Consider the following 24398-nt stretch of genomic DNA (forward strand, 5'->3'; position numbering starts at 1 on the left):
AAATCATTGATTTAATAAGCTTGTTCAGTGGTCACTGAGCTGTGTGTGTCTGTGTGTTCCCGTAGTTCTTCCCACCGTACCCGCCGCCCTCAGTGCCGAGTATCCAGCCTGTGATTCCTCCCACTGGGCCTTTCAGCTCCTTGCAAGGAGCATTTCAGCCAAAGGTGAGAAAAAAACTCCCCACATCATCTTTGTAATACTTCTTCCTGAGTAGGCAGCTGACATCATGTCGTCAGGGGAAATCTCACATTACCTGGAGTAATTATTATCACAGTGACTGTTCATTTGATCAGCCTCACGGGAAGAACTGTCAGGAAAATATGAAGCTTGTTTGGTGACAGTTAAGCCGACAGTGTTGCCAGCAGCGGAGGGTAATTAAGCTTAGACTCTCGCAGTGCAGAGGCTTTGGAATAGAGGTGTAACGGTACAAAAAACTCAGTTATGTAATTTGGTTTTCGGTCATGGCTCGGTAGGTTTTTTTGTGCAACAAGTGATGGAAAAAAATGCAGAAGAAATGAAGAAGAGAATAGAATATATTTATCATTGTCACATGTACAACAGAATGAAGTGCATTCCTTGTCAGTGCTAGATTTAAAATAAATGAATAAAAGCGAAAATGTATAAATAGTAGGAATATAAAAAACAGGAGAAACTTTTTTAACAACAACCAACAAACATTAACAAAGAAAAGAACATGTCAAACTACATTTGCACATTTAAGGTCTTGATGGCTGACAGTTAAGGCATATTGTAAGGTGGCTCAAAAGCTTTGATCATATGTTTTAATTTGATTTTCTCTGTGATCAAGTTGCATTATATCCACAGCTGCAGCATCTCCTTCCAGTTCAAGTTTTTAATTCATATAATGCTTAATTCAATAAATGAAATGCATAAACTCCTGGATGATTTTTCAGGCCTCTAAATGATTTCCTGATTTAAGCCCAGAGTTTGTTTTTGTCTCTTTGAGCTAATAGAAACTTTCAGAAATCAATTGTTTGAAGTGCATCCACAGATATACGATATAGTTTGACACAAATCATTGATCATTGAGCTTTACTCTTACTTCAACAGGCTAACTCGGCATGTTGCAGCTGATAAAGAACAACTAGGTGCACTCCCAAAATTGCGCTCTGGAATTTATGCTCTACATGTTTGGGTAGTAAACATTAAGGGCCTGTGTCCACCAAAGTGTGTTTTTTCCTGAGGCCAGCATATTTTTCTTGTTATTTGCAATGGGAGCATGGTGTATTTACACTATGTTAAAAATGCCAGCAGTGTGCCGAGTGTCAATTGTGTCTCTCTTTGTGCTCACAGAGAATTGAAAAATGTTCAACTTTGTAAAACCAGTTGACAAATAACACAAAGCAATCAATCAGACACTTGTGACACACACTAAACCAACAGTGTCCCTGCACTAATTTATATGACAACACTCTCATTTAAGTGTTTAATAGAGAGATGGAACATCCGCTGAAAACGGGGTAAAAGTGAAAAACAGAAAAAAATATAAAGAGCGTCCACAAAATCCCATGATCACACCGTCTGTCCTACGTCTTATATTCTTCAGTCTTCCCTTTATCCAGGGCAGAGTGCTGACATTTTTACTTCTGTGGATGTTCCATGTCATAGCAAACAGATGCAAGAGCATTTGCTGTAGGGATGGGCGTTTGGAAGAAACCTGCCAACTTGATTATCTATAACGTTTACGATCAATTAATCGCTGCATGCATACATGGTCAAAATAAAATATATATATACACAGTACTATGCAAAAGCCTGTTTTGATAACGGAGGCTTTTATTTTGAAAGGATGAAAATAGACTTCCTGTCGATCATAGACTAACTCGGTGAGATTAAACTCTAAAGGTAACGTCAAAGAGTTCAGTGTTTTATGTTTAAGCCCCCGAAGAGACATGAGACATGATTTTAACAGTAATCTTCATATTTAAATGTGTTTTGTGTTAAAATAAGTTCTGGATCAAATTAAACTCAGTATTCCATGCTAAAAATGCTCGGCGTGTTTCAGTTCAGTGTTACTGATACGCAGTCAGAGATAAAAATTTAAAAAAATACACAGATCGATTAAAAATTCCTCCTGATCCCTAATTTGCCGTTATCAGCTCAATAACAAAAGCTTAGGTGGACACACACCCTTATAGTTTATTTTAAAGGGCATATTGAACAGAAGCTGTATACTGAATCCTGCAGCAAAGAGCTGGAGAGGAATCCTTGTACCGTTACACCTGTTTTCCATAATAACTCTACCTTTGTAGACTCTTACCTCTTTATCAAAAAAAAGTAATTTCAGACTCTGTTATGGCCTCAGTTTCAGTGAGCGTGACGGGTGATGAAAAATGTCACTGACAGATCAAAGAATCAGCTCAGGTGTTGATCAGGCTGGGACCTGTAGACAGTGTGTTCATGTGTTGTACTTTGCTGTGTGTGTGACAGCCTCTTGTCCCTCAGGGAGCGGGTCCTGATATATCCGCACGACTCGGGGTTGTGCCTCACCACCTGCAGCCCAAAGACCCCAGGGTAAGGACAACATGCTTACGTTGAACTAAGAAGTTTGCATCATCACCCTAGAGATGTCCTCCTTCTGTTTGCATAGCGCTGTATAGATGTGGACGAGCAGTTTAGGCTAGGATGTGCAGCAACACGGGCCGAGTCAGTGCAGCAAAGAGTGCAAATCTATTCCTGATAAAGGAGTGAAAGAGAAATGTGCATTAAAAGTGGTTTCACACTTGTGTTTTCTTGTAGCTAACTGATCCATTTGGGACATCGTTGAAAAACAGTAATGTAAGCAAAAACAGATGCTTTTGAATCCCTTGGCTCCTTAAAACCTTCAGCCTGTTTTTACTCTCTCACTGCTTCACTCACTCTCTGCACTAATCTCACTTGTAATCTCGACTGCTACTGGTCTACTCTCTGCCCTTGCACACCCAGTTAGATATTTCAGAAGCCAGAAATTACCCCGTGTGTAATGATTGTGGTTTTTCTTTCCCCCATGATTTTCTTGTATCCTTCCTTTATGCATTTTTCACTTTTATATTCCCAAACTTAATGTATGTACTGGGTAGGGCTGGGCGATATGGACCAAAAGTCATATCCCGATTATATTTAGGCTGAATATCGATATACGATATATATCCCAATATTTTTCAAAGCCAAATATGACATATCACAAGTGAACAAAAATACTGTATAACAGTTTTTTTTTAAATCAAAGCTCCATAAAGTGCACATTTAATTAAAAAAAATATCTTAAATAAAAATAGCCTATGAAATAAAATGGCACAATCTTTTTCTGAAACCGTTTTTTTATTTAGCACAATAATAAGACAAAAAGAAAAATATAAAGAAATAACAACAAAAGGAAGGTGCAAGGTAGCGTCAAGAAACCCAAAAGGATTTTATAAAGAGCCTCTACCTATATTAAAATTCACAAGTTAAATTAAAAACAAGTATGAATATAAATTAGATAGATAAAAATGTTCACATGAGAAAAGAATAACGGCCATAACAAAATAACTAAATATGACAAACCGTAGTAAGGGCAGCATTCATATATAAACAAAGAAAAAAACTATATATAGATACTTTTTTTATATCCATATATCGCCCAGCCCCAGTACCGAGCTCTCCAGCTGGAAAAAGCCAAGATATTTGCGAACAACAGGAGGAACATCTGACTCTGTGTGCAAAGGCTTTAAAGGTGCACATGTGAGATTCATGCAATAACAAAGTAAACCTTGTGATTTTAATGCAGAAACCAGGGAAGTGGTGTGCTATGCATGTATATGTGGCCTGGATGATTCTAAGCCATCAGAAAAAAGTGAAGGTACGTGCTCATCGTGGTGTAATTTCCCCAGATTGTGAATTAAATTCACTTGAATAAAGTATCTGCAGGTGTCCTGACCACATTGAACTGCTCTCTTCCAGCTGATGCAGGCCGATCCTCACAAGTTGGACTTCCGTAGTGACCTGCTGGCTCGTCTTCCTGGAGCTGGGGGAATGGGCCCTCTGGGGCCCATGGGAGGCGCCATGCCTCCCACTCACGATCTGACCAGACCTCCCACTCTGTTCTCAGCTGCAGGTGCATGCCGAAATATTTTTGTCACACAAGAACAGCTGACACAGTGTGAATTTATTGTTGATTTTGCTACATATCTAAAAAAAAAAAATGGTATTCAAGCCATCTGGGATGTGCTGTGTTTTAGTATGTCACATCTGCATGCAAGATTTTGACTCAGAACTAATCAATCCTTCTCTTACCACCTGTCACTGTTATCTCCACCAGGTGTAAGGATAGTGTGTGTGTATCTCTTAGTCCTCAACTAATCTCTCATACTACAGGACCCGGCAGCCTAATATTTTTTCTGCTTGTTTATTACTGTTTGCTGAAGCACCTCTCCTGATTGTGGTGATTCACAAACCTATTTTATTGGCTGTTTTATATCATAATTGACTGCGGACTCCTCACTCCTCTCAACCAGCCGTCAGAGCCTGCAAGTCGTATAGTAAAAGGCATTTCTAGCAATCGGCTCGGCTAAAATCGAGCCTTACCGAGCCTGTTGCATTTTTTTCCATCGCTGCCATCTTGACTACCTCTGGGCACAGCAACATGTCCGAACTAGACTTTTTAAGACTGATGCTGATTTTTAGAGGGAAGAAATTTACTGATTCGACAACCAATATAGTGAAGAAACTGTGCATTCTCAAACTTAAACAAACTTAAAGGCAGCGCTCCTGTCAGCCAATAAGAAAAGAGGAACTGACGAGAAAAAAGGAAACAAACAAAAAAAGACTTAAACACAAAATATCAGATGGTACAACATAAAATAATGGCATCCATTGCCTGGCCAATGCAAACCAAACATAAAGAAATGTACGAATTCACAATTCATCATTTATCTTACAGATCTGACCAATATTTATCAAGAGCAAGTATGTTTAACCAGAACATCTCTCTGAGAAAGGACAATACCAGCGTCCCGTTTAGTCCCCCCCCCCCAGAGTCATTCTGCATTGCATACTTCTTTCAGCTTCAACACTTGTTTCTTTTTTACCAAAAACCTTTTAAATAAACAAAGAAATGCAAGAGGGTAAATATTCATCATGTTTTGGTTTTCTACATCCACATCTTTTGGAGCAGTAGTGCCACGCCTTACTGCACGTTTCCTGTTGCTTTTCACTGCTCCGCACTGTTCATTTTTGATGCAGCTGTGGCACGTTGCAAGCACTCTATGTGAAATATAGATACTCAGTAATTATGAGGATGAATGTACTTTTAACTACTAAAACACAGCCAAAAAAATGCACTTTAAACATTCTATCTGTAGGCTTAAAACAGACAAACAAAGCCTACTTATTCAGCTGTGGTAGAGCACAAATACCAAAGAAAAATGACTGAGTCAGAGAACTGTGCAGGCAAACGCTCCGCCTCTGAAACCACTGAGCCATCGGGGACAGTTAAGTGAGATACAACTGTTCTGTGGAAATGTGAGAGTGAGACACACCTGGTGGAGATCTGCATTCCTCTCACTTCACTTCTCTCGTTTGGTTTTGATTCGTTCTGTCCTCACACCGCTGCAGTTTGACAGCGTTACTCTGTGTGTGTGTGTTGAGTCGTGTGAGCAGCGCCGTGCGCTTGATCTGATGAGTCGTGACACTTTCTTCTCTTCTTTTCTTTTTTTTTTAACTACTACTTCTCTCCCTCAGGGGCAGTCAATCCGTCCTCCGCTCCTTTCATCTCTCCATCGACGCCCCACTCGTCTTTCCTCGCACCAACTGCACACTTGGGTAAGAGCAGCTTCAAAAGCACATCTGTATGCCACTTGCACGCCACAAACACCGCCTGTCGCTTTGATTCACCCACTCCACATTTTACCTTGACCTCTCTTAAGTGGAGTTTCCACAGAAGTTGCTGCTCAGCTTAAAGCCTGAGGAGACATTAATGTTTGTTTGTGTTGTGTTGTAGATCCGTATGGTCGATCCCCACCCTTTACTCCACTGGGAGCCCTTGGTTCTGGTGCCTTTGGAGGACTTGGCAGCCCAACACTGGGTCAGTATCCACAGCTTTTCTTAGTCTAGACACTTAATTATCTCACACAGGAAGATACAAGCTTCTTAAGTCAAGTTTTTGTCCTTTAAACTCGACAGAAGCAAAATAAAACTCCTGCAGTGTTTCGACAATCATCAGCTCTGGTTCAGTAAAAAATAAAGACCTGAATTCACTGAGTTGTACAGGTGCATCTCAATAAATTAGAATATCATAGAAAAGTTTATTTATGTCAGTACTTCAATTAAAAAAGTGGAAATAACACATTATATAGATCCATTACACACAGAATGAAACATTTTATGTCTTAATAATCTGATAACGAATAACTAGGTGCACTCCTACAACTTTCAGAGTGAAACTCATGCTCTGGAATTTATGCTCTACATGTTTGGTGGATACAGGCCCTTAATGTTTACTACACAAAGTGTTTTTTTTCCTGAGGCCTGCATATATTTCTTATTTGCAATAGGAGCATGGTGTATTTACACTATGTTAAAAATGCCAACAGTATGCCGTGGCTCTGAGTGTCTATTGTCTCTCTTCCTGCTCACGGAGAAATGAAAAATGTTCAACTTTGTGTAAAATCAGTTGACATACAAAATAAAATAATAATGATATACAAATATATTGATATTGATTGATAATTCAACCGGGCACTTGTGACAAAAATCTCAAATCTCATCAAATTATCATATGATAGAAAAGTTTGTCAGTAATTCACATTACTGACAAATAACACATTATATAGATCCATTACATACAGAATGAAACATTTCATGTCTTAATTTAATTAATTTCTTCTAATTATGATTATGGCTTACATTTAATGAAGACCTACAATTCAGTGTCTCAAAAAAAATGAATATTAAAAAAGACCAATTTGAAAAATGTTTAATGTGGAAATGTTGTCCTCTGAAAAGTATGTCCATCTATATGACTCAATACTTGGTTGGGGCTATTTGACTTGAACTACTGGAAATGAACTTTTCCATCTTATTCTAGTGTATTGAGATGCACCTGTATGTGAAAATATGCTGAGTCAGCAGTGTTTTCCACGCTGCTTCTCTCTGACCTGACCTCTTGCTGACCTCTTTGTGTTTCTGTGTTGCTGAACGAGAGTTTGTAGCTTCTGGTTCTAATGAAACAATCAAATTAATGATGAAATGTGATCCAGTAACTCCAGTTTAAGTCATAGATCAGTAAGTTTGTAGGCTTATCAGACACTTAAACACTGCGTATCACTTGATGATGATACTTTGAGACCAGATCTTATCGCTCTGGTGGCATGGAGCAATTGTTTTAACTTTCATTCACACAGCAAACGGTAGAAACACAGGAGGGGATGTTTGGTTTTCAATCGCCGTGCAATCGCTTAGTGACCGCGACATCACATACGTGATGGATTTAACACGGGAGACACGCCAAACGTAAACAATAAGGTTTGCTCTGCCCGTTATTGTTTTCTTCTGCTGCTCCATCTTCTTCTTGATAATACAATTATTTTTGTGACTACTCGCTGCTTTTAAAAATGGCGCGTGTTGTTGTGGCATCGAGTACTACGTCACATTCCACTTAGCGTTCTATCCAATCAGCAATCAGGGTTTTTCGCAGGGCAAAAAAATGGCCAGTCAAACGGCCGCTAGGGACAGCTCACATTCAAAATAGGGGCGTTTCGGCGAGGGAGACCCGCCTCAATCTAGGTATTCGACTATTGTGGAAATGCACTTAATGTAGTTCACCAGCTCTGTACGCTTCCACTTTTGAACCTCTGCAGCTCCTTTCAAAATAATGTCACCTTGTGTTGTTGCGAAACTTGAAACAATTTCAGCTTTTTTTTGTCACCTGTGTATTATTGTTCTTGCTGTGTCTTCATGGCCTCAGTCAAAATAATGAGCGGACTGCGTTATTAAATACATGTCTTAAGACGCTTTATTGGTTGTTGGATAAAATCCACAATCCTTCAGTTAAAAAGATGCTTTCTGGTGCTTATATTAGGCCGCAGCAGCCTGACTTAGTCAAATGAAGTGGGCATCTTCTTCTTTTTTTCGTGTTCTGGCAACAAACATAAATGCAATCACCAGAAAGAATCTCCCTCCATGACTCACCGTGGAAGTGCCGCCTGGGGATTCACATAGTGTGAATTACATGCTAAAAGACTGCAACTTCAGATTCTCTCTTTATTTGGCGAACTCCGACTGCTGTCTCATATTCACTTCAGATTAACTTTACAGTATAGTTGCATTAAGAAAGGCTCAAATCTATCCCTAATGCAACAAATCATCTCTATCTTCAGGGTTGATGCTGTGAGCTGCAGTTTGTTTAGAGGATTTTTGGTTTGCAATAGCAGTTTATAACTGTAATATTTGAAATGTATTAAACTTTCCTGGCCGCCTTCGATTTAGTCAAAGAGTATTGTGTGTGTGTGGGTGTAAAACAATTAGTCCTCTCACCCACTTAGTGCAATATTTAATGTTTTTCAATTCACCTCCGTCTGAGTGGGTGAAGATCATAAAAGGCATAAATTGGCACTTTTCCTGTGATTGGAGAAGCTCTCCGCAGTCTGTTAATGAATAATGATGATGAGCTTGTTGCAGCTTGTCGAGTCGAACCTTTGCCGCTCGACTTCACCAATCAAGTCTGTTGCCGTTCGTTTTCACACTGTAATTTAATGCACATCAGCACAAGCTCAGGAGAGTCACTCTCTGCTAGTTAATGCATCTATTTCTGTAGAAAATCAACGTTAATGTTACAAGAAACAGTCTTTAAACATCTTGAATTACAATTTGTGGGTTCTTTTAACCGTCTGAGCCTGAAGGAGTTTCAGTGGGTTTTCTTGCTTTTCTCACACTTACTCAGTGTAGCCTCAATTTTTACTGCAGTATATTATTCCTCCAGCTCTATAGAAATAGTGCAACCATTGCTAAAGGTACAAATAACTTTAAAAAGTATTTTGTGTAGTATAACACAGTGGTAATTGTAAATTTGTTATATAAATTGTAAAAAATAAAACAGTAACTGAATTTCTTTGATAATTTATTTTACAAAAACCTGAATGAAATAGTGTGTGTGTGTGTGTGTATATATATATATATATACAATTACTATATTCTACATGTCTTTTTTTAAACAAAAAAAGCCATTTGCACAAACCAGATCCTTTAAAAAATATAAATTAATACATTCTGCACACAACTGCAGGTAAAGGTTGTAAAAACGTAAATATTTCAAAATGTAAAACATGTGAAGGCTGCATTTCTTACCAGATACTGGGAACGGTTATGGGCACAAAAGATGTATGTATGTATGTATGTATGTGTGTATATATATATATATATATATATATATATATATATATATATATATATAGTAATTTAACTGTTTAATGCTTAATTTAATTCCTTTTCCAGAAGGAAGCTTTCGTCACACAACTCTTTCAAGAACTGTCAGAGATGTTAAAATCTGACAATAATGGCTCTGATAAAGGGTTTTAACCCAGTGGCAGGTTGACATGTTTGAGTAGAACTCTTACAAATATATAGCATTTTTCAAAATAAATTGGTTCATTATCTCTAAACGCTTTTAACCACTGCAGCGCTGTCCCAGATAATGTCACCTTGTGTTGTCACCAAACATGAGCCAGTTTCAGCTTTTTTTGTGTCCGTGCTGAGTCCTCGTGGCCTCATTCAAATTAAGAGGGAACTGTGTTATTTCAGACAGCGTTATTGGTCGTTGGATTCTTATTTATTGTGTTCTGATTCAACTATTTTATATGTAATTCAGTTACTTTTCCTGAAGCGTTTCCTGAAACAACAACAACAACAACAACACTTTTTTTTACACTTTCTGGCTGTGATAAAGTGTTTTAATTTTGTGGGTTTTTTTTTTTTTAACCCAATGGCAGATTGACATGTTTGAGCCGAACTCTTACAAATAAATAGCAATTTTCATAATAAAAAACCTGACAAACTCATCTTAAAAGAAAAACTAACAAATAAACCAGTAAAATCATTCAAAGATTTTTTACTGGAAGTAAAACTTGGACTGAACTGCAGGTAAAAGTTGTAAAAATGTAAATTATTATTATTATAACCAAACCTTTATTTAAGGAAAGTCCCATTGAGATTAAGAACCTCTTTTTCAAGGGACACCTGGCCAAGATAGGTAGCAGCAAAAAGAAAACACAGTTACAAAATTACACAGTTAATTACAACAAAAGACAAACAAAAAAGCTAAAATAATTACATTTACAAACAGATTATGAGGAACACGTACATGTTATAGAGTCGTCCTCAAGTACTCTGTTTAGATTTAACAGTGCTTAATGATATTAACTATTAACTCTTATGAAGGGTAGTCTGTCAATGTCTTAAATTAAAACTTGTTAAGAAGTTGAATGAGTAAGATCATTGATTTAACAGGTTCTTTTTAAAGCTTTAAAGATTAATCCAAATTGAAGCTTCTTCTGCTGTATATTTCCTCTCAGCAGCTGATGTTTTGTGGCTGTAAAGCTAACTGTTAGCAGCAGGGTTGGAAACAGGAACTGGGGGAGGAGGAGGCTGCTTCCAGAGAAGCTGATAAACTTTAATGCTCGCCTGTTATTCTCATGAGACAGACTTACGGTTGTGGCTGAGCATCTTCCTCTCGTGCTGTTATCATCGTCTCTTACTAACTGTAAATCATCTGCAGTGGATATTTTGTGAGGAAATTAGATCTGGTTCTGATCAGACAACAGGAAGGCTGTGTTAAAGCTCCAACAAGCATTTATGGCTGTCTTTACTACCATCACTGCTGCTTTGATCCAGGCCTGGATATTGTTTTTTTTTTTTTAGAAATCCTGGTGCCACTAAGTAGTCTTGTGGGTTTTATACTGATAATCAAAACGATACATTTTTGCTGGCTACTTGCAAAAATGTGTTTTAAATCCATCAGGTGTTCTCAGCATTACAAGAGCCTCACTTAAATGCATGCAGTATTCATTTTATAAACTTATTTTGGGAAATAAGAAATTATCTAATTCATTAATTAATCGGTAAGTAAACAAGACTAAAGCCTGTCCAAATGTAAAGGCTTTCTGGCGTAAGATCTACATAAAATTGGTGACAATATTTGGGACAAGCATTGCGTTTAATTGGGATGAATTTCTTTTTGGGCTTCTGCACTCTAAATCCTCAAATAAAGACACAAAACACCTTTTTGGCATACTGAGTGTAGCTGCTAAAAAAAAGCTTTAACAAGGAATCGATAGACGATTGGTATGACATCATCTACGACATTTTTGTAATGGAAAGAATCACTTTCTCTGTGAGGCTTCAGAAAGCCAAATTTGAGGAAATCTGGGAGAAGTGGAGTTTGTACATCGCCTCAAAGCGCCCTTCTTTCGTTTAATATTTAACTTTTTTATTTTTAATCTGTTCTACTACTTGCTGTAGATGGAAACACCCCCAAGTTCTGTTCGTTTCTGTTTATAACGAGATACAAATCTGAAAATATGGATCACAAAACAGTCATCACCATTATGATAAATGACATTAATATTTTGACTTTATTTGGAATCACATTTTAATAGCACATTTCATGAAGAAAAAACAAAACAAGACTTAAGCCTGTTTGACACATGCTGTCTTTCCATGAACATTTTCTGAATGTGAGAGTGGGAGCAGGGATAAATATAAGGGAAATCTGTCCTGCTTCCATTCCACCTTTTGGAAAAATACCAAAAAAGGCTGACTGACAGCGATAATACTGCAGGGAAGAGCATGTAAAGGGCTTCCTCTGTCTCACAAAATGCTCAATCACAAGACACAAGACTGACGTATTTGAATCCAATTACTTATTACTCCCATCTTGTAAAATATTAAATGCATCATAAGACCGTTTGCACCAGACAAACGGCTCCATATTCCTAAGAAAAAATCTAATTTTTCGTCATGTACACATACATCTGGGCCTTGCTGCATCTTCATTTTCTTCTGTTGAGTTTTATGAAGGTAGACTGACTTACCTCATCCATTCCTGCACTGACATGATATGTGAAAAGGCGTGAATTGGACATTTTCCTGACTATAATGCATGTGTGTCAATACTCTTGAATAATCGATACATTCTGATACTGAATTTAAACCCCTCCACTCACTCACAGTGCTGTCTTCTTGTCATTTCTTTCACTCACTCTGGTTGAATGTAATTTTTTTCAGTATTTTTTTAATGTCAGCTTATTTAAGATGGTATTAGGGAGGCTTTCCCCTCCCCATGGTGTCAAAAATGTTATAGAATATTGATCATTTTCACGGTATTCTGTGGGTAGTTAGAAATTCCAGTATCTTGGCAACGGCAGTAATTTACTGGGAACTCTGTGTGAAACAGGCTAAATAACCTACCAGCTCTTAACTTGTCTTAACTTTGTCATCACTCTCTCTTCATGCTTTATAGGACAGACAAACATTATAGGCCAAACAGTTAAAGATCAAGATTTGCACAAAATCTTGTTGCAAATCTGTGAAGTCACAGAATTTCTGCACCTTTTTTGAAATATGCCACTCCCATTGCCATGCCCCTCTTAGCCAGTCTGCAAGAACACAGATCTACACCTTCAGACACACACGATGTACTATAGAGCTGCATATGGTAGAAAGAGAAGTCTGTCTAATCGATGAGTGGGAACTTGTGGGCGTAGCCAGCAGGAGAAACTCTCCTGTGTGTGTTCAGTCGGCTGCATGATTCAGAAACAAAGCCAGAAGCTAGAAAACTTTTTGGCATATGAACTGGGAGAGCAATTATCATTAGACTTTATAATACGTCTATGACGCATACAAACACTCAACTTCCACGCCCAATTCAGCCAGCTGGGCTGAAAACACTGAAACATTTCTCCCTCCTGCAGCAGCAGTTATAGAGCTGCTGGTGGAAGTTAAAAGAGTTTGTACTGTTATTTGAACTTGGAAGAGATGTGACTTTATGTACAAGCTCACCAGGATGATATTAGAGGATTTGCAGTAGGGCTGGGCGATTTATCGACTTAAAATATATATTGATATTTTTTTTTTAAATGTGAAATGGAATTAAACCACATCTCATAGATCAATATAGTTAAAAAACATATTTCTTTAAATATACATGCTGCCCTTACTAGGGTTTGTCATATTTAGTTATTTTGTAATGTTCGTTATTAATTTCTCATATAAATATATTTATTTCAGAAAAAGATTGGCCTATTTTATTTCATAGGCTATTTTTATTAAAGATATTTATTATTTAAATGTGCACTTTATGGACCTTTTTGATTTATTTATTTTTTAAAAAGGTACTCCTGTTCTCATACAGTATCTATGTTCACTTAAATAAACGGTTTTTAATAAAACTACTTGTGACATGTTATATTTGGCTTTGACTTCGACTGAACATTTGCTCTCACTTTGCGATTAAAAATATCAGGATATATATCATATTTAGGCTGAAAATCGATATACACCAGGCTCATATATCATGACTTTTGGTCCATATCGCCAAGCCCTAATTTGCAGTTCTGTAAAAATACTTAATGTAAAGATTTTGTTCACATCACTTCCATGCTGTTTTTGTGTATTTTCTTAATAAATAACTGGTCTTTCTGTCCCGCAGCAGGATCTGTGTTCGGCCCTAAAGATTCACCAGCGTCTGTGGTCGGCGGCCTGTCCAACCCCAACCACCACGACCCGTGGAGCCGCCTGCACGGGGCCCCGTCTGGGTTCGCTCCCGGCCCCAGCTGGGCCAAAGGGCCGGACAAGAGGGACGAGAGGGAGCGAGCGAAGGAGATGGAGAGGAGAGACATCCCCCACATCAAGGACGAGAAGGACCGGTGAGACACCAAACTTTAATTAAAAGATCTAGCTTTGATGTTTTTGACATCAGTTGGCAGCGGGGCCCCACATCACCCCGGGCACTCAGATAAAAACCTGTCAGAATATAAAATAGAGTTACCCCAACAGAATAAAACAAATATTTCATATCTCTTTATCCTGGAACCATCTGTGGACAAACTCTAGTTGTGATGTCATTGTTTACAATCTCACTGCAGCCTTTTAAGCTTGTTTTCTGACTCTATTTTTATAGTTTATGTATTTATGTATCTGCCACACAATTTAGGAGTAAAAACTAGGGCGGCTCGCTTATGGCAAAAATATGAATCATGATTGTTTTGGTCAACATTAAAATCACGATTATCTCACACTATCACTGGATGTTTACATCAGACATTTATTGAACTTAAAGAAAAAATACAGAAATTAGTGGAGGGGGTATATGTGTATTTTTCTTTAAGTCTGTGACCCAGTGGGGGAAATTAGTGATTTTAGGGAGATAGAGAGACACGAAACACAGCACAAGGGTTTGACATAAAAAAGTTAAATATTTAATCTATGACTGTGTTCAAACTCAAAATGATCTCTCTCAAAGTTACATCCCGTGTGCTGATGGACAGACGAAGCAGCCTATTTAATACATTTTTAGAGAAACTGAGGGTCTCTACTCCGCTTTCTGCTTTGGCTGATGTTGATGTAAATATGTGAATAAGTCAGACGATGCTCAGGTATTTTACTGATATCCCCGAAGTTGTAGTCTTGAAATAAAATTGTCTTTGTGCGAGACTTAAAAAGTGGAGAACACTGATCTGAAACGCACTGATGGGGGACACGTCTCACTGAACAGACGTGCACGCAGGCTTGTAATGCACCCGAATGTAATAATGCCAACAAACGCAATAAACCACCAATGGAATAAAAATCTGCAGCTTTTAATGCAATAATCCCACAAACGTAATAGCTGCTTCCTACTTCTAATGTTACACGCGATTTCTTCAACTTTCAATATTGTAATAACTTCCCACCAATGTAATAACGCAATGAATAATGGTTGTTGTTGTTGTTTGTTTGCCTATTCTCACACTACTCATACTGACTGTGGGTGAAAAATCCAGCTGCTGGCTCTCCGCTCCGCTAACACACAACTGAAACATCAACCGCAACAAACGACAACCGCAATGACCGTTATTCATTGCGTTATTACATTTGTGAGAAGTTATTACAATATTGAAAGTTGAAGATTTTCACTCCCCCACAAACGTAGTTTGTAGTAGGCAGCAGCTATTACGTTTGTAGCATTGTTTGTGGCATTAAAAGTTGCAGATTTTTATTACGTTTGTGATTGAATTACGTTGTGGGCATTATTTCATTCGCAGGCGTTACAATGCTGCGACATCATGATTTCAACACAAACATATTAACAACAGTAGCATTCCCAATATCACCGTTGAACTGAAGGGGTGAAAGCACTTCAGTGTAAAGGAAAAACAGGTGCTCTGGATTTGTGGCACAAGACAAAAGGAGAACATCATGCGCTTCAATGATAGTTTATTTAGATTATGTTGTTTTCAATGCCTTGGTAAAAACTGTAGTTAATGTGATAAATTTAAAAACTGCTTTGAATGTTTTCCATTCTGTAACATTTCTGTGCACGTTGTGCTCTGCAGGGACAACATGCTGTACGGCCGACAACCTGTGAGAATGTCTCCAGTCGCGCCTCCCTTCAAGCCCCGCAGTAGCACCCCGGTGTCCCACATCAACGGCCACAGCAGCTCCCTGGGGGGCTCCGGGCCCATCGAGGACCTGACGCGCAGCTTAAGCAGAGACAGAGAAAGAGAACGCGAGCGGGACCGAGACGGGGACAAGAGGCCACAGCCCACCGTGTCTTCACGAGGACCTCCTCTGGGCTCTGCGTCTCTAGCAGCAGAGAGGGACCGGCCGCGCTCCTCCTCTTCCTCCGTGCTCACCACGCCCCCGCCCAGCCGCTCCGCCCCGTCTCCTCTGGACCTTTACCCCCGCCAGATGGCCCCGTCAGCACACGGCCACCACAGCGAACCCTCACACTCCCAAAGAGACGGTAGCCTCCCTTCTTCCTCCGCAGCTTCTGCCTCCGTCACTTCTTTGTCTCAGGCCAAGAAGTCGGACCGGACCACCACGCCCGTCTCCAAACCTCCGCTGCTGCTCCCGCCCGTCAAAGTCAAAGAGGAGCGGAAGGAGGAGCCGGAGCACATCCCCATCACGCTGCCTCCCCCGGCCCCCAACCACAGCTTCGAGCGCCCCAACAGCCACCCGCACCACCACCGCTCCGGCACCCCTTCCTCTCTGTCACTGACTCCCACCCCCGGCGTCCAGCTCATGGCGCCCTCCAACGCCCCCGGCCACCACCACCTCTCCCTACTGGACCGCTCCAGGGCCATCGAGGCGTATCTGGGGAGCACGGGGGCCGGGGGGCTGGTGATGGGTCCAGGAGGAGACCGGTTCCACCACCACGGCCATCAGGGTCCGTCACAGGGTCCGCACAGCTTCACGTGGGACCCCTGGAGGGAGCTCGCAGCTCAGCAGCAACATCAGAACCGCAGGGAGGCTCTGGCGCTCCGCTCGGACCCTCACCTCGCCCTGCGGTCCGACCCGCATCTGGCCCGGCTGCTGCAGCACCAGCGCCTTCTGGAGGCGGAGAGGGTGGCGGCCGTGGCGGCTGCAGCCGCGGCGGCCAACCCTCACCACCCTCCCACATCTACCTCTGCTGCCTCCACCTCTGCTGTCCGCCAGGAGTTCGGCCTCATGGCTCACCACTTCGACCGGCCCCCTCACCTCGGGCCCCCGGGCGGAGGACTCATTGATGAGGAGCAGCGCGCCCAGATCCTGAGGGAAGACTTTGAGCGGGCTCGCTACTTCGGGATGCACCCCCAAATGCATCCCGGCTCCCACCTCTCCGCGCAATCCCACGCTGCTACAGCCGCTCACCTGGAGCAGCTCCACCCCGGCCTTCTGTCCCACTCGCTCCAACACGGAGCCTCTCCTGCTTCCCAGCACCACGCCGGCCTCTTCGCCCGCCTCGGCCCGCACCACGTGCCCAACGGCATCCTTGCAAAGACCCCCGCGGGCCTGGTGGGAGCTCTGGCGGTGGGGGCGCCGCCTCCGCTCATTCCGTCCATCACCAGCCGGTCGTCCACGCCTCCCCGGAGACTCGGAGGGCCCGGTGAGCTGGCACTGTACAGTGCCCACAAAGACGCAGAGTCCAGATAGTACAGGGACAACACTGGAGGAGATTAAGGGAAATGTCAGGATCACTGTGCTGCTCTCAACCTGCCCCCCTCTTCCTCTTGCAGACTACTAACCCCTGCCCTCCCAGTTCAACCTCAGAACCAGCTCCAGTCCCCCTCTAAAGGAGGGGACCAGGACTGGCTGGTGGAGGCGACGGCAGGGAGGAAACGCAAGACTCAACAGTGTGACTTGGAAATATGCGCAACGGTTCTATCAGTGCAATCTAAAGGTACATGTTTTCTGTGCATCCTCGGTGTGTTTTTTATTTTCTACTGGCTGTTGGTCATTCAGAGAGCTGTACGGACAGCTTCTTCTTTTCGTTTGTCAGGTGAATTATGATCCGAAGCCTTTTTTTCCGGGTTGGATACGAGACTTCCAGAGGGATGTACACTGTGAAAACACGTCAAGGGTTCATCCTCAGCTCGGTTAACTCATGGGATATTCTTATTATAATAAAAGCCTTCCTCTACATTAATCAACCCTGATTAGGTGTTTGTGGGATGAGGGTCTTCAGAGTGGTAACAGTGGTGCTTTCTGTTCTGTCTTTGTGTCTTTTTGTCTCCGTGGAATGACAGATTTTTACTGATACGATCGCGAAGCATCGCACCTCCTGCTTTACCCAAAAATCTGACCCTCAGCTTCACTGTTAACGAGATTTTCTTTTTCTGTTTGTTTTTTCAAAAAGGATGAATTGCAAAATGAACTGTGCTACACTGTGTGAGTGAACACAGTATTTTAGAGCTTCCTGTAACTGTTTCCCACTCTCCTCTTGACTATATGAGCAGGACCAGATTATAGTAGTCTAGAGAAATTGCCTTTGTAATTATTATTCTTAACATTAATTATCTTCTATAATAATAAATATATTCACTGTTATGTTATTTGTCTTTGTTTCGGGTATCAACCAGTACTCTCTCCCCAGGTAGTAACTGTTTCAGATCACACAGGAGACGACTCGTCAGGCGTCACAGAAACTGTTTAAACTCGTGAACCGTCTCGGATCGTCTTCGACTTTCTAACGCTGAGGGAGGTTTAAATGCCTGTGTGTCATTGGTTGTGTGTTATATCCATTTTTGGGACTATGGGAGCCTTGTACATTGAACTGTCGAGTTGTTTCATCAATAAAAATAAGTTATATACATGGATAAAGTGGGACATCTGCTGAAGAACTGAAAAAAAATATAAGGACTTGTGTCAAAAGACAACTAGACAGTGGGAACCTGAGAGGGAAAAGACTGGGTCGATTATTTTAATATGACCATTTTATACCTTTCAAACCCCTCCCCTAGAGACCACAAAGATTAATTATTAAATGAATTGTTGTTTACGCTGTTGTGTGGGTCTTTTGTTCTCAGTCTGCTCATATTCAGACAGCAACTTCTGTTTTTAATTGATTTTATCTGCCTTTTTTTAGTTCTCGATTTGTTAGAAAGATTAGAAAACAGTAAAAACACACATGACAGTAATTTCTTCAAGAAATTAACATTATGAATTTATAATTTAGCTAAATTAATTTAAAAAACTGTTGCTTCGATAAAAATTCCTGCCCAAATATGTTTAAAGGTCAAACTACAACAGTGAAATTCTGCTTTTATAATAATGCATTATATTATAATCTCATGATATAATTCTTTTAATAGACTTTCTAGATCATAAAGTAAGTTTAAAAAAACTGATTTATCTGCCTATTTTTATTGCTCGATTTGTGATCAGATGATTTAAGATCATTAAAAACTTGCTTTGATAAAATTATATTATGAAATAAGATTTCTCTGCCTTTTTTATAGCTTAATTTTTGTTGTAAAAGATCAGAAAATTGATTAAAAAAGTACATAAACTGATATAAAAACATATTTGTCTGACCAAAAGCCCAAAATACTCAGTTTATCATCAAACAAGACCAGGAAAATACATATACGATGGTAATGTCTTCAAGAAATTAACTTCATGAATTTATAATTTAGCTACATTAATGATGAAATTGTTGAATATTGATAAATCATGTTGCTTTAATAAAATTCTCCTACCAAAATGTTTTAAGATCAAGCTACAGCAGTGAAATCAACAGTTTCTACATTAAAGCGTAATATAACCCTTTTTATCGACTATTCTGAGTGTAAAATAAGATAAAACTGGTTTATCCTGACAGAAACGCCTGTGCAGCAGTAAAAGTGTAAATATATAAATCAGTACAGCAACAATAATAAGAAAAGGCCAAATTACAATATAATATGCCAAAACAAAATTAGCAGTATAGATGATAAAAACATAAACGTGCATTGAATTGTTATTAAAGTAAAAGCATGTAGGTTTTTTACTTGTAACAGACATTTTATTATGAAGTGGCGCTTCATTTATCAGTCAGCTCAGTTTTATTCTCACTCAGTCTGTCAGAGAATCTCTGCCACTTTAAATTCTGGTCTATTTATCTTTTATCCAAACAGCCGAGAGGAAACTGTGAAGCACCTGTCACTTTATTAATCCTCCATTTAAAGGGAATCAGCAGGAAAGTACCTGACTTTTCTTCTCAAGGTTTTATCTAAAGCAGGAAAGTCTCAAATGTCATTAGGATGTTAAAAAAAAATCCCAACCTGTAGCCAGTGGTGTTATTTTAGTTCAGATTCGGGTAAATCCTACTTTTACTTCACTAAATGCATATGGCTGCTTTAGTTACTTAGTTACAAATTATTTATTCTGCATTCAAAACATACAAAAAGATGATAAAATATAATGCTTTTGTCATATATTAAACCCGCCAACAGTTTATACTCATGCAACTGAAACAATTAGTTTTTAACCAAAAACTTTTGATGTATAAACATTTTATAGTTCCAGCTTCACAAATGCAGAAGACTTTTGCTGCTTTCCCTTTTAATAATTGTAATTTATTAGTGATAATTTTGCGGTTTTGACTGTTGGTTTGGTAAATCAAACAGTGAAGGTGTCACTTTGTTTCTCTGAGTAATTGAGATGGCATTTTTCTCCATTTTCACTATTTTTTTACAAAAAACAAATATATAAATGCAGAATTTATAATCAGTAAATAATCAGTTTCTTAGCCCAAACTTCTTTTTTCATGATATTGATTTTTTTAACTCTTAACAAGTAAGTTCAGGGAGTGCAGTTAATTACGGGGTAAGTTAAAAGTCATAAGAGAAAAATAAAAATAAACATTGACACAAAAGAGATTTACTTTACACTGAAGGGTTAACATAAAGTTATATTTGTATTTATTTTTTATGAGTTGTGTTTTGGTGTTTAAATGTGATACAGTTTGAAGAGATTTTAAGATGTGAATTTATTTGAGAAATTAATTTTATGAACTTAATTTAGCTAAAATAATGACAAAATTACAATGAATATAAACAGATCATGTTCTTTCAATAAAATGTTCTCCTGAAATATGTTTAAAAATCAAATTACAAAAGTTAAATCCTGATTTTAAATAACATAATATAGTTTAACAGTCAGAGTACTTTTTAAATTAAAAGCACTCTTACAGAATATAAAATAAGCTAAAATCTGATTTATCTCATAGAAAAAATAGTTAGAATATTAGTGAATAAAACAATACTTAGTTACTTGTAAAAGATTTTAGTGTGGCATTAGTACTTTTCCTTCAAGTATAAGTCCATATTCCTGGATATACTTGTGTAATTTTATTAATGCAACATTTTCAATGCAGGACTTTTACTGTTAAAAGACTATTTGTAGTGTGGTTCTAGTACTTTTAATACTACTATTTAAAATTCTTATTATAAATAACTACTTTAATTCAGACAACATTTTTAAAGCAGGAATTTTACATATAACAGATATAAGTGTCGTATTAGTACTTTTGCTTCAAGTATACGTCCATTTTCCTGAATATACATATGTAATTTTATTTATTGCAACATATAAATAGCAGAACTTTTACTGTTAAAGGACTATTTGTAGTGTGGCACTAGAACTTTAATACTAATAATATTCAATTCATATCTTGATTATACTTAAATATTTTCATTTTGACATTTTGAATGCAGGACTTTAACTTGTAACAGCCTATCTTTGGTGTGGCATTAGTACCTTTACTTCAAATACAAGTCAATTTTCCTAAATATCCCTAAGTAATTTTATTTATGCAACATTTTAAATGCAGGACTTTTACTTGTAACAGATTTAACTGTGGCATTAGTGCTTTTACTTAAAGTATAAGTCAATTTTCCCGAATATACATATGTAATTTTATCAATGCAACATATTAAATGCAGAACTGTTACTGTTAACAGACTATTTGTAGTGTGGTATTAGTATGTTTGCTTTTAATTCTAATAATATTTAATACATTTACCTGATTATACTGAAATACTTTTATTTATGCAACATTTTTAATGCAGGAATTCTACTTTTAACAGATTTGAGTACCTCTACTTAAAGTATAAGTCAATTTTCCTGAATATACTTGTGTAATTTTATTAATACAACATTTTAAATGCAGGACTTGTACTTTTAACACTTTTTTTTTTTACAGTAAGGACTTTTATTTTGGTAAACAATACTTCCTCCGCCACTATTTGTAGTTTTATTACCATCATTTCACGGATAAAACTACAAAATCAACGTTCTTCTGGTTTGAAAGCGACCGTTACAATCGTCTCACTGAATTATCAGAGCAATGTCAATAGAACCGTCTCGGTTTGTATAATCGGAGGATAAAGGTGTAAATAAAAAGGTTAAATTACGAGATGTCTTCCAGTTTTCTTCTGTCAACAAACAACAATCAGAAACATCAAATTTTCAAGTGGCGCGCTTGCTGAGATCTCGCGAGATTTCCGCGGGTTCTGTACTTTGTCAGCAGCAGCGGTCCTCCACCATTTCGCTGCGTAAAGTCTCCTCCCCGCGACCGCTACATTCTGCGCCGAAACCCAGTCTCTCCCGGTCCGTATTTTAACTTCTTCCCACAGACCTAGTGGTACCTCGTTGGGTACCGGGAGACAGTTTGGATTACTGGCATTACGGATTGAGTGCGATTTTACGCGGATGACGACTCCTTCAGCGAGAATTTAGTAAAAGAAAATCGGTCGGAAATTTCAGGTAGGTGGGAACTTAAGATGGCGGCCTTGGAGAGGGAGGGGGGGCAAGGAGGAAGTAATGGGGGAATTGAAGGGGGGCTCGGACTAACGAAAAGGACACAATCAGACTGCATTTCACTTGGTGGCGATTTTTAAACACGCTACGTTGAAATGTGTCGACACTATAGTTAAACCGAAACCGGACACTGAATTAAAAAGCAACCACACTGGATAAAAATCAAATTTAAACCAAACACATTACCATTAAACCGTCATTTCCTTACGGTCGCTTCAAAAAGAGCAAGCCGTGGCACCGTGTGGGTCCCCCCTAAACCCCCCGTGTAATCATTGCAAAATTTATATGGAACTTTTATAACATTTTTTCTTTCGCCCATTTTTTACATTTACACTCAAAGCAACACGTACAACCGCTCCGAAGTGAATAATTTTAACGTTTTTTATTTTCCTGGAAACAAGATTTGACCCCACGCAATGACGTCACGAGTGATTGTCCCCCCCCTCATGCAGAAGCGGGTTTTAATGCGACTTTTTCAGGTGTCTCTTTTCGCCATGTGTGTGTGTCCCACGGCGGAGTAACTTAATGAAATGTGTCGGCATTAAACGGGCTTCTTTTAGAGGGGCTGGAGCATTACATAACTGCGGGTGGGGATGATGGGGCGCCTGCGCATCAAATGAACGCACCCTGACTAACTCTTCTACCTTGGTGCTATACTAGTTAGCAGCAGCGGGCTTTCCTTCTCCCACCCAGCCAGCCAGCCGCTGTTATTGTGGGGGAAGCTAACGTTAGCCTAGCCCCGCCGGTTCACGTTTAACCACCTTAATGTGCCGCTTTTATCCCAACATCACGATGCCGATCTGGTGCTTATTATTACTACCTCTCTCCAGACTTGAATCTACATCTTATCACCTCATGATACACTCGATACTACTCAACAAAGGTGCATTTTCTCAACCTACCCCGTCAAAAGCAACAGCTATAAACTGCCCCTAATATATCACGTTTTCCTCCAGGAGAGGATAAAAATGAATGAGTGGAGGCCCGCATGCTCGGTCACCGGCTTTTAGCCTGAGAGAGAGCAGAGCGTGCTTTAGCGTGCTGCTGCAGAACATCTTCCTGTGGGCGACTGCAGCAAATGGACCTCCAGCTCAACGTTTACTGCTATTTTTTTTTGGTGTTATTATTATTACTGCTGCAAGATGCCCCCCAGCAGCAGCAGCAGCTCAGCCCCCCAGACATACCCCACTGTGGTCCCGAGCAGCTGGCTAGCCTGCCCGAGCTAATCTGAGTGTTGCTGCTGCTCTCGTGACGTGACATGTTACTGAGCGTCCCACACATTCAGATTTATGTGTGTGTGTGTGTTGACTGGAAGCACGTCTGCCGAAATTAATTCAGAAACTCTCTGTTGTCCTCACACAGCTGCAGAGATGTATGTCAGCGCGTTACATTAACACACATCTCATGCCTGCACGTCTTCTCTTTACCGTCAACTTTTGCACCTCTTGCACAAAACTGCACATCTTTCTTATTCCAGAAGATTGTATATTATGATTGCATTTTTACAGTATCTTTTTTTATATTTGTTGTACATTTTCTATTTTACTTATGCTCTTGACAGTTGTAGTATATTGTACAGTCTTTTTACTGTCAACTTTTGCACATCCTGTAAAAAACTGCACAGACTTCTCATCCTAGGCAATTGTACACAGTATCTTTGTCATATTTTTTGTAATTTTCAATACTATGTTTACATTTTGACTGTTGCACAAATTATTTTTAAATTAAAAAAATATCTTATATGTATCGATATTGTGACTTTCACCAGTGTTTTTGGATCATTAATCACTGGATCGATATATAATCTGTTTTTTATACTGCATTTTTGATTTGTCATTTTTATATATTTTCTATTTACATTTTTGACTGCAGTACATTGCACATATTCTTCTCACTGTGAGGTTTTGCACATCATGTACAGAAACTGGTTCTTAAGTAGATAATTAAAAGAATGAATATAAAGTGGGGATTTCAAAATAAAGGTGCATCTCAAAGATGAACCTATGCATTGATATTGTGACTCTGCATTACTGATATCGACTCAACAATTTGTCGTTACACCCCCACCAAACACCACGGCTGTCCTTTAATAAAGACATTCAGAA

General features: G+C 39.2%; 2 protein-coding genes across 5 annotated transcripts in view; both read left to right on the plus strand.

Annotated features, from left to right (window-relative positions):
- Nucleotides 1-18490, plus strand: part of fbrs (fibrosin) — a 28170-nt gene extending 9680 nt beyond the window's left edge. Inside the window, exons 10-18 of one of the 3 annotated variants that reach the window (XM_059324611.1) lie at nt 66-164; nt 2467-2535; nt 2761-2799; nt 3770-3841; nt 3943-4096; nt 5722-5802; nt 5981-6064; nt 13682-13898; nt 15567-18490. In XM_059324611.1, the coding sequence (XP_059180594.1) occupies nt 66-164; nt 2467-2535; nt 2761-2799; nt 3770-3841; nt 3943-4096; nt 5722-5802; nt 5981-6064; nt 13682-13898; nt 15567-17145 (2394 nt within the window). In that variant the 3' untranslated portion in view covers nt 17146-18490. The remainder of the gene's footprint in view (nt 1-65; nt 165-2466; nt 2536-2760; nt 2800-3769; nt 3842-3942; nt 4097-5721; nt 5803-5980; nt 6065-13681; nt 13899-15566) is intronic. The other 2 variants (XM_059324612.1, XM_059324613.1) reach the window with 2 other exon arrangements.
- A 3482-nt stretch (nt 18491-21972) lies between these two features.
- Nucleotides 21973-24398, plus strand: part of srcap (Snf2-related CREBBP activator protein) — a 48399-nt gene continuing 45973 nt past the window's right edge. For both annotated transcript variants that reach the window (XM_059324050.1, XM_059324051.1), the window contains exon 1: nt 21973-22239. The gene's annotated coding sequence lies outside the window, so the exon portion shown is untranslated. The remainder of the gene's footprint in view (nt 22240-24398) is intronic.

The sequence above is a fragment of the Centropristis striata genome, chromosome 21 (assembly GCF_030273125.1).
Source record: "Centropristis striata isolate RG_2023a ecotype Rhode Island chromosome 21, C.striata_1.0, whole genome shotgun sequence".
NCBI classification, from domain to species: Eukaryota; Metazoa; Chordata; class Actinopteri; order Perciformes; family Serranidae; genus Centropristis; species Centropristis striata.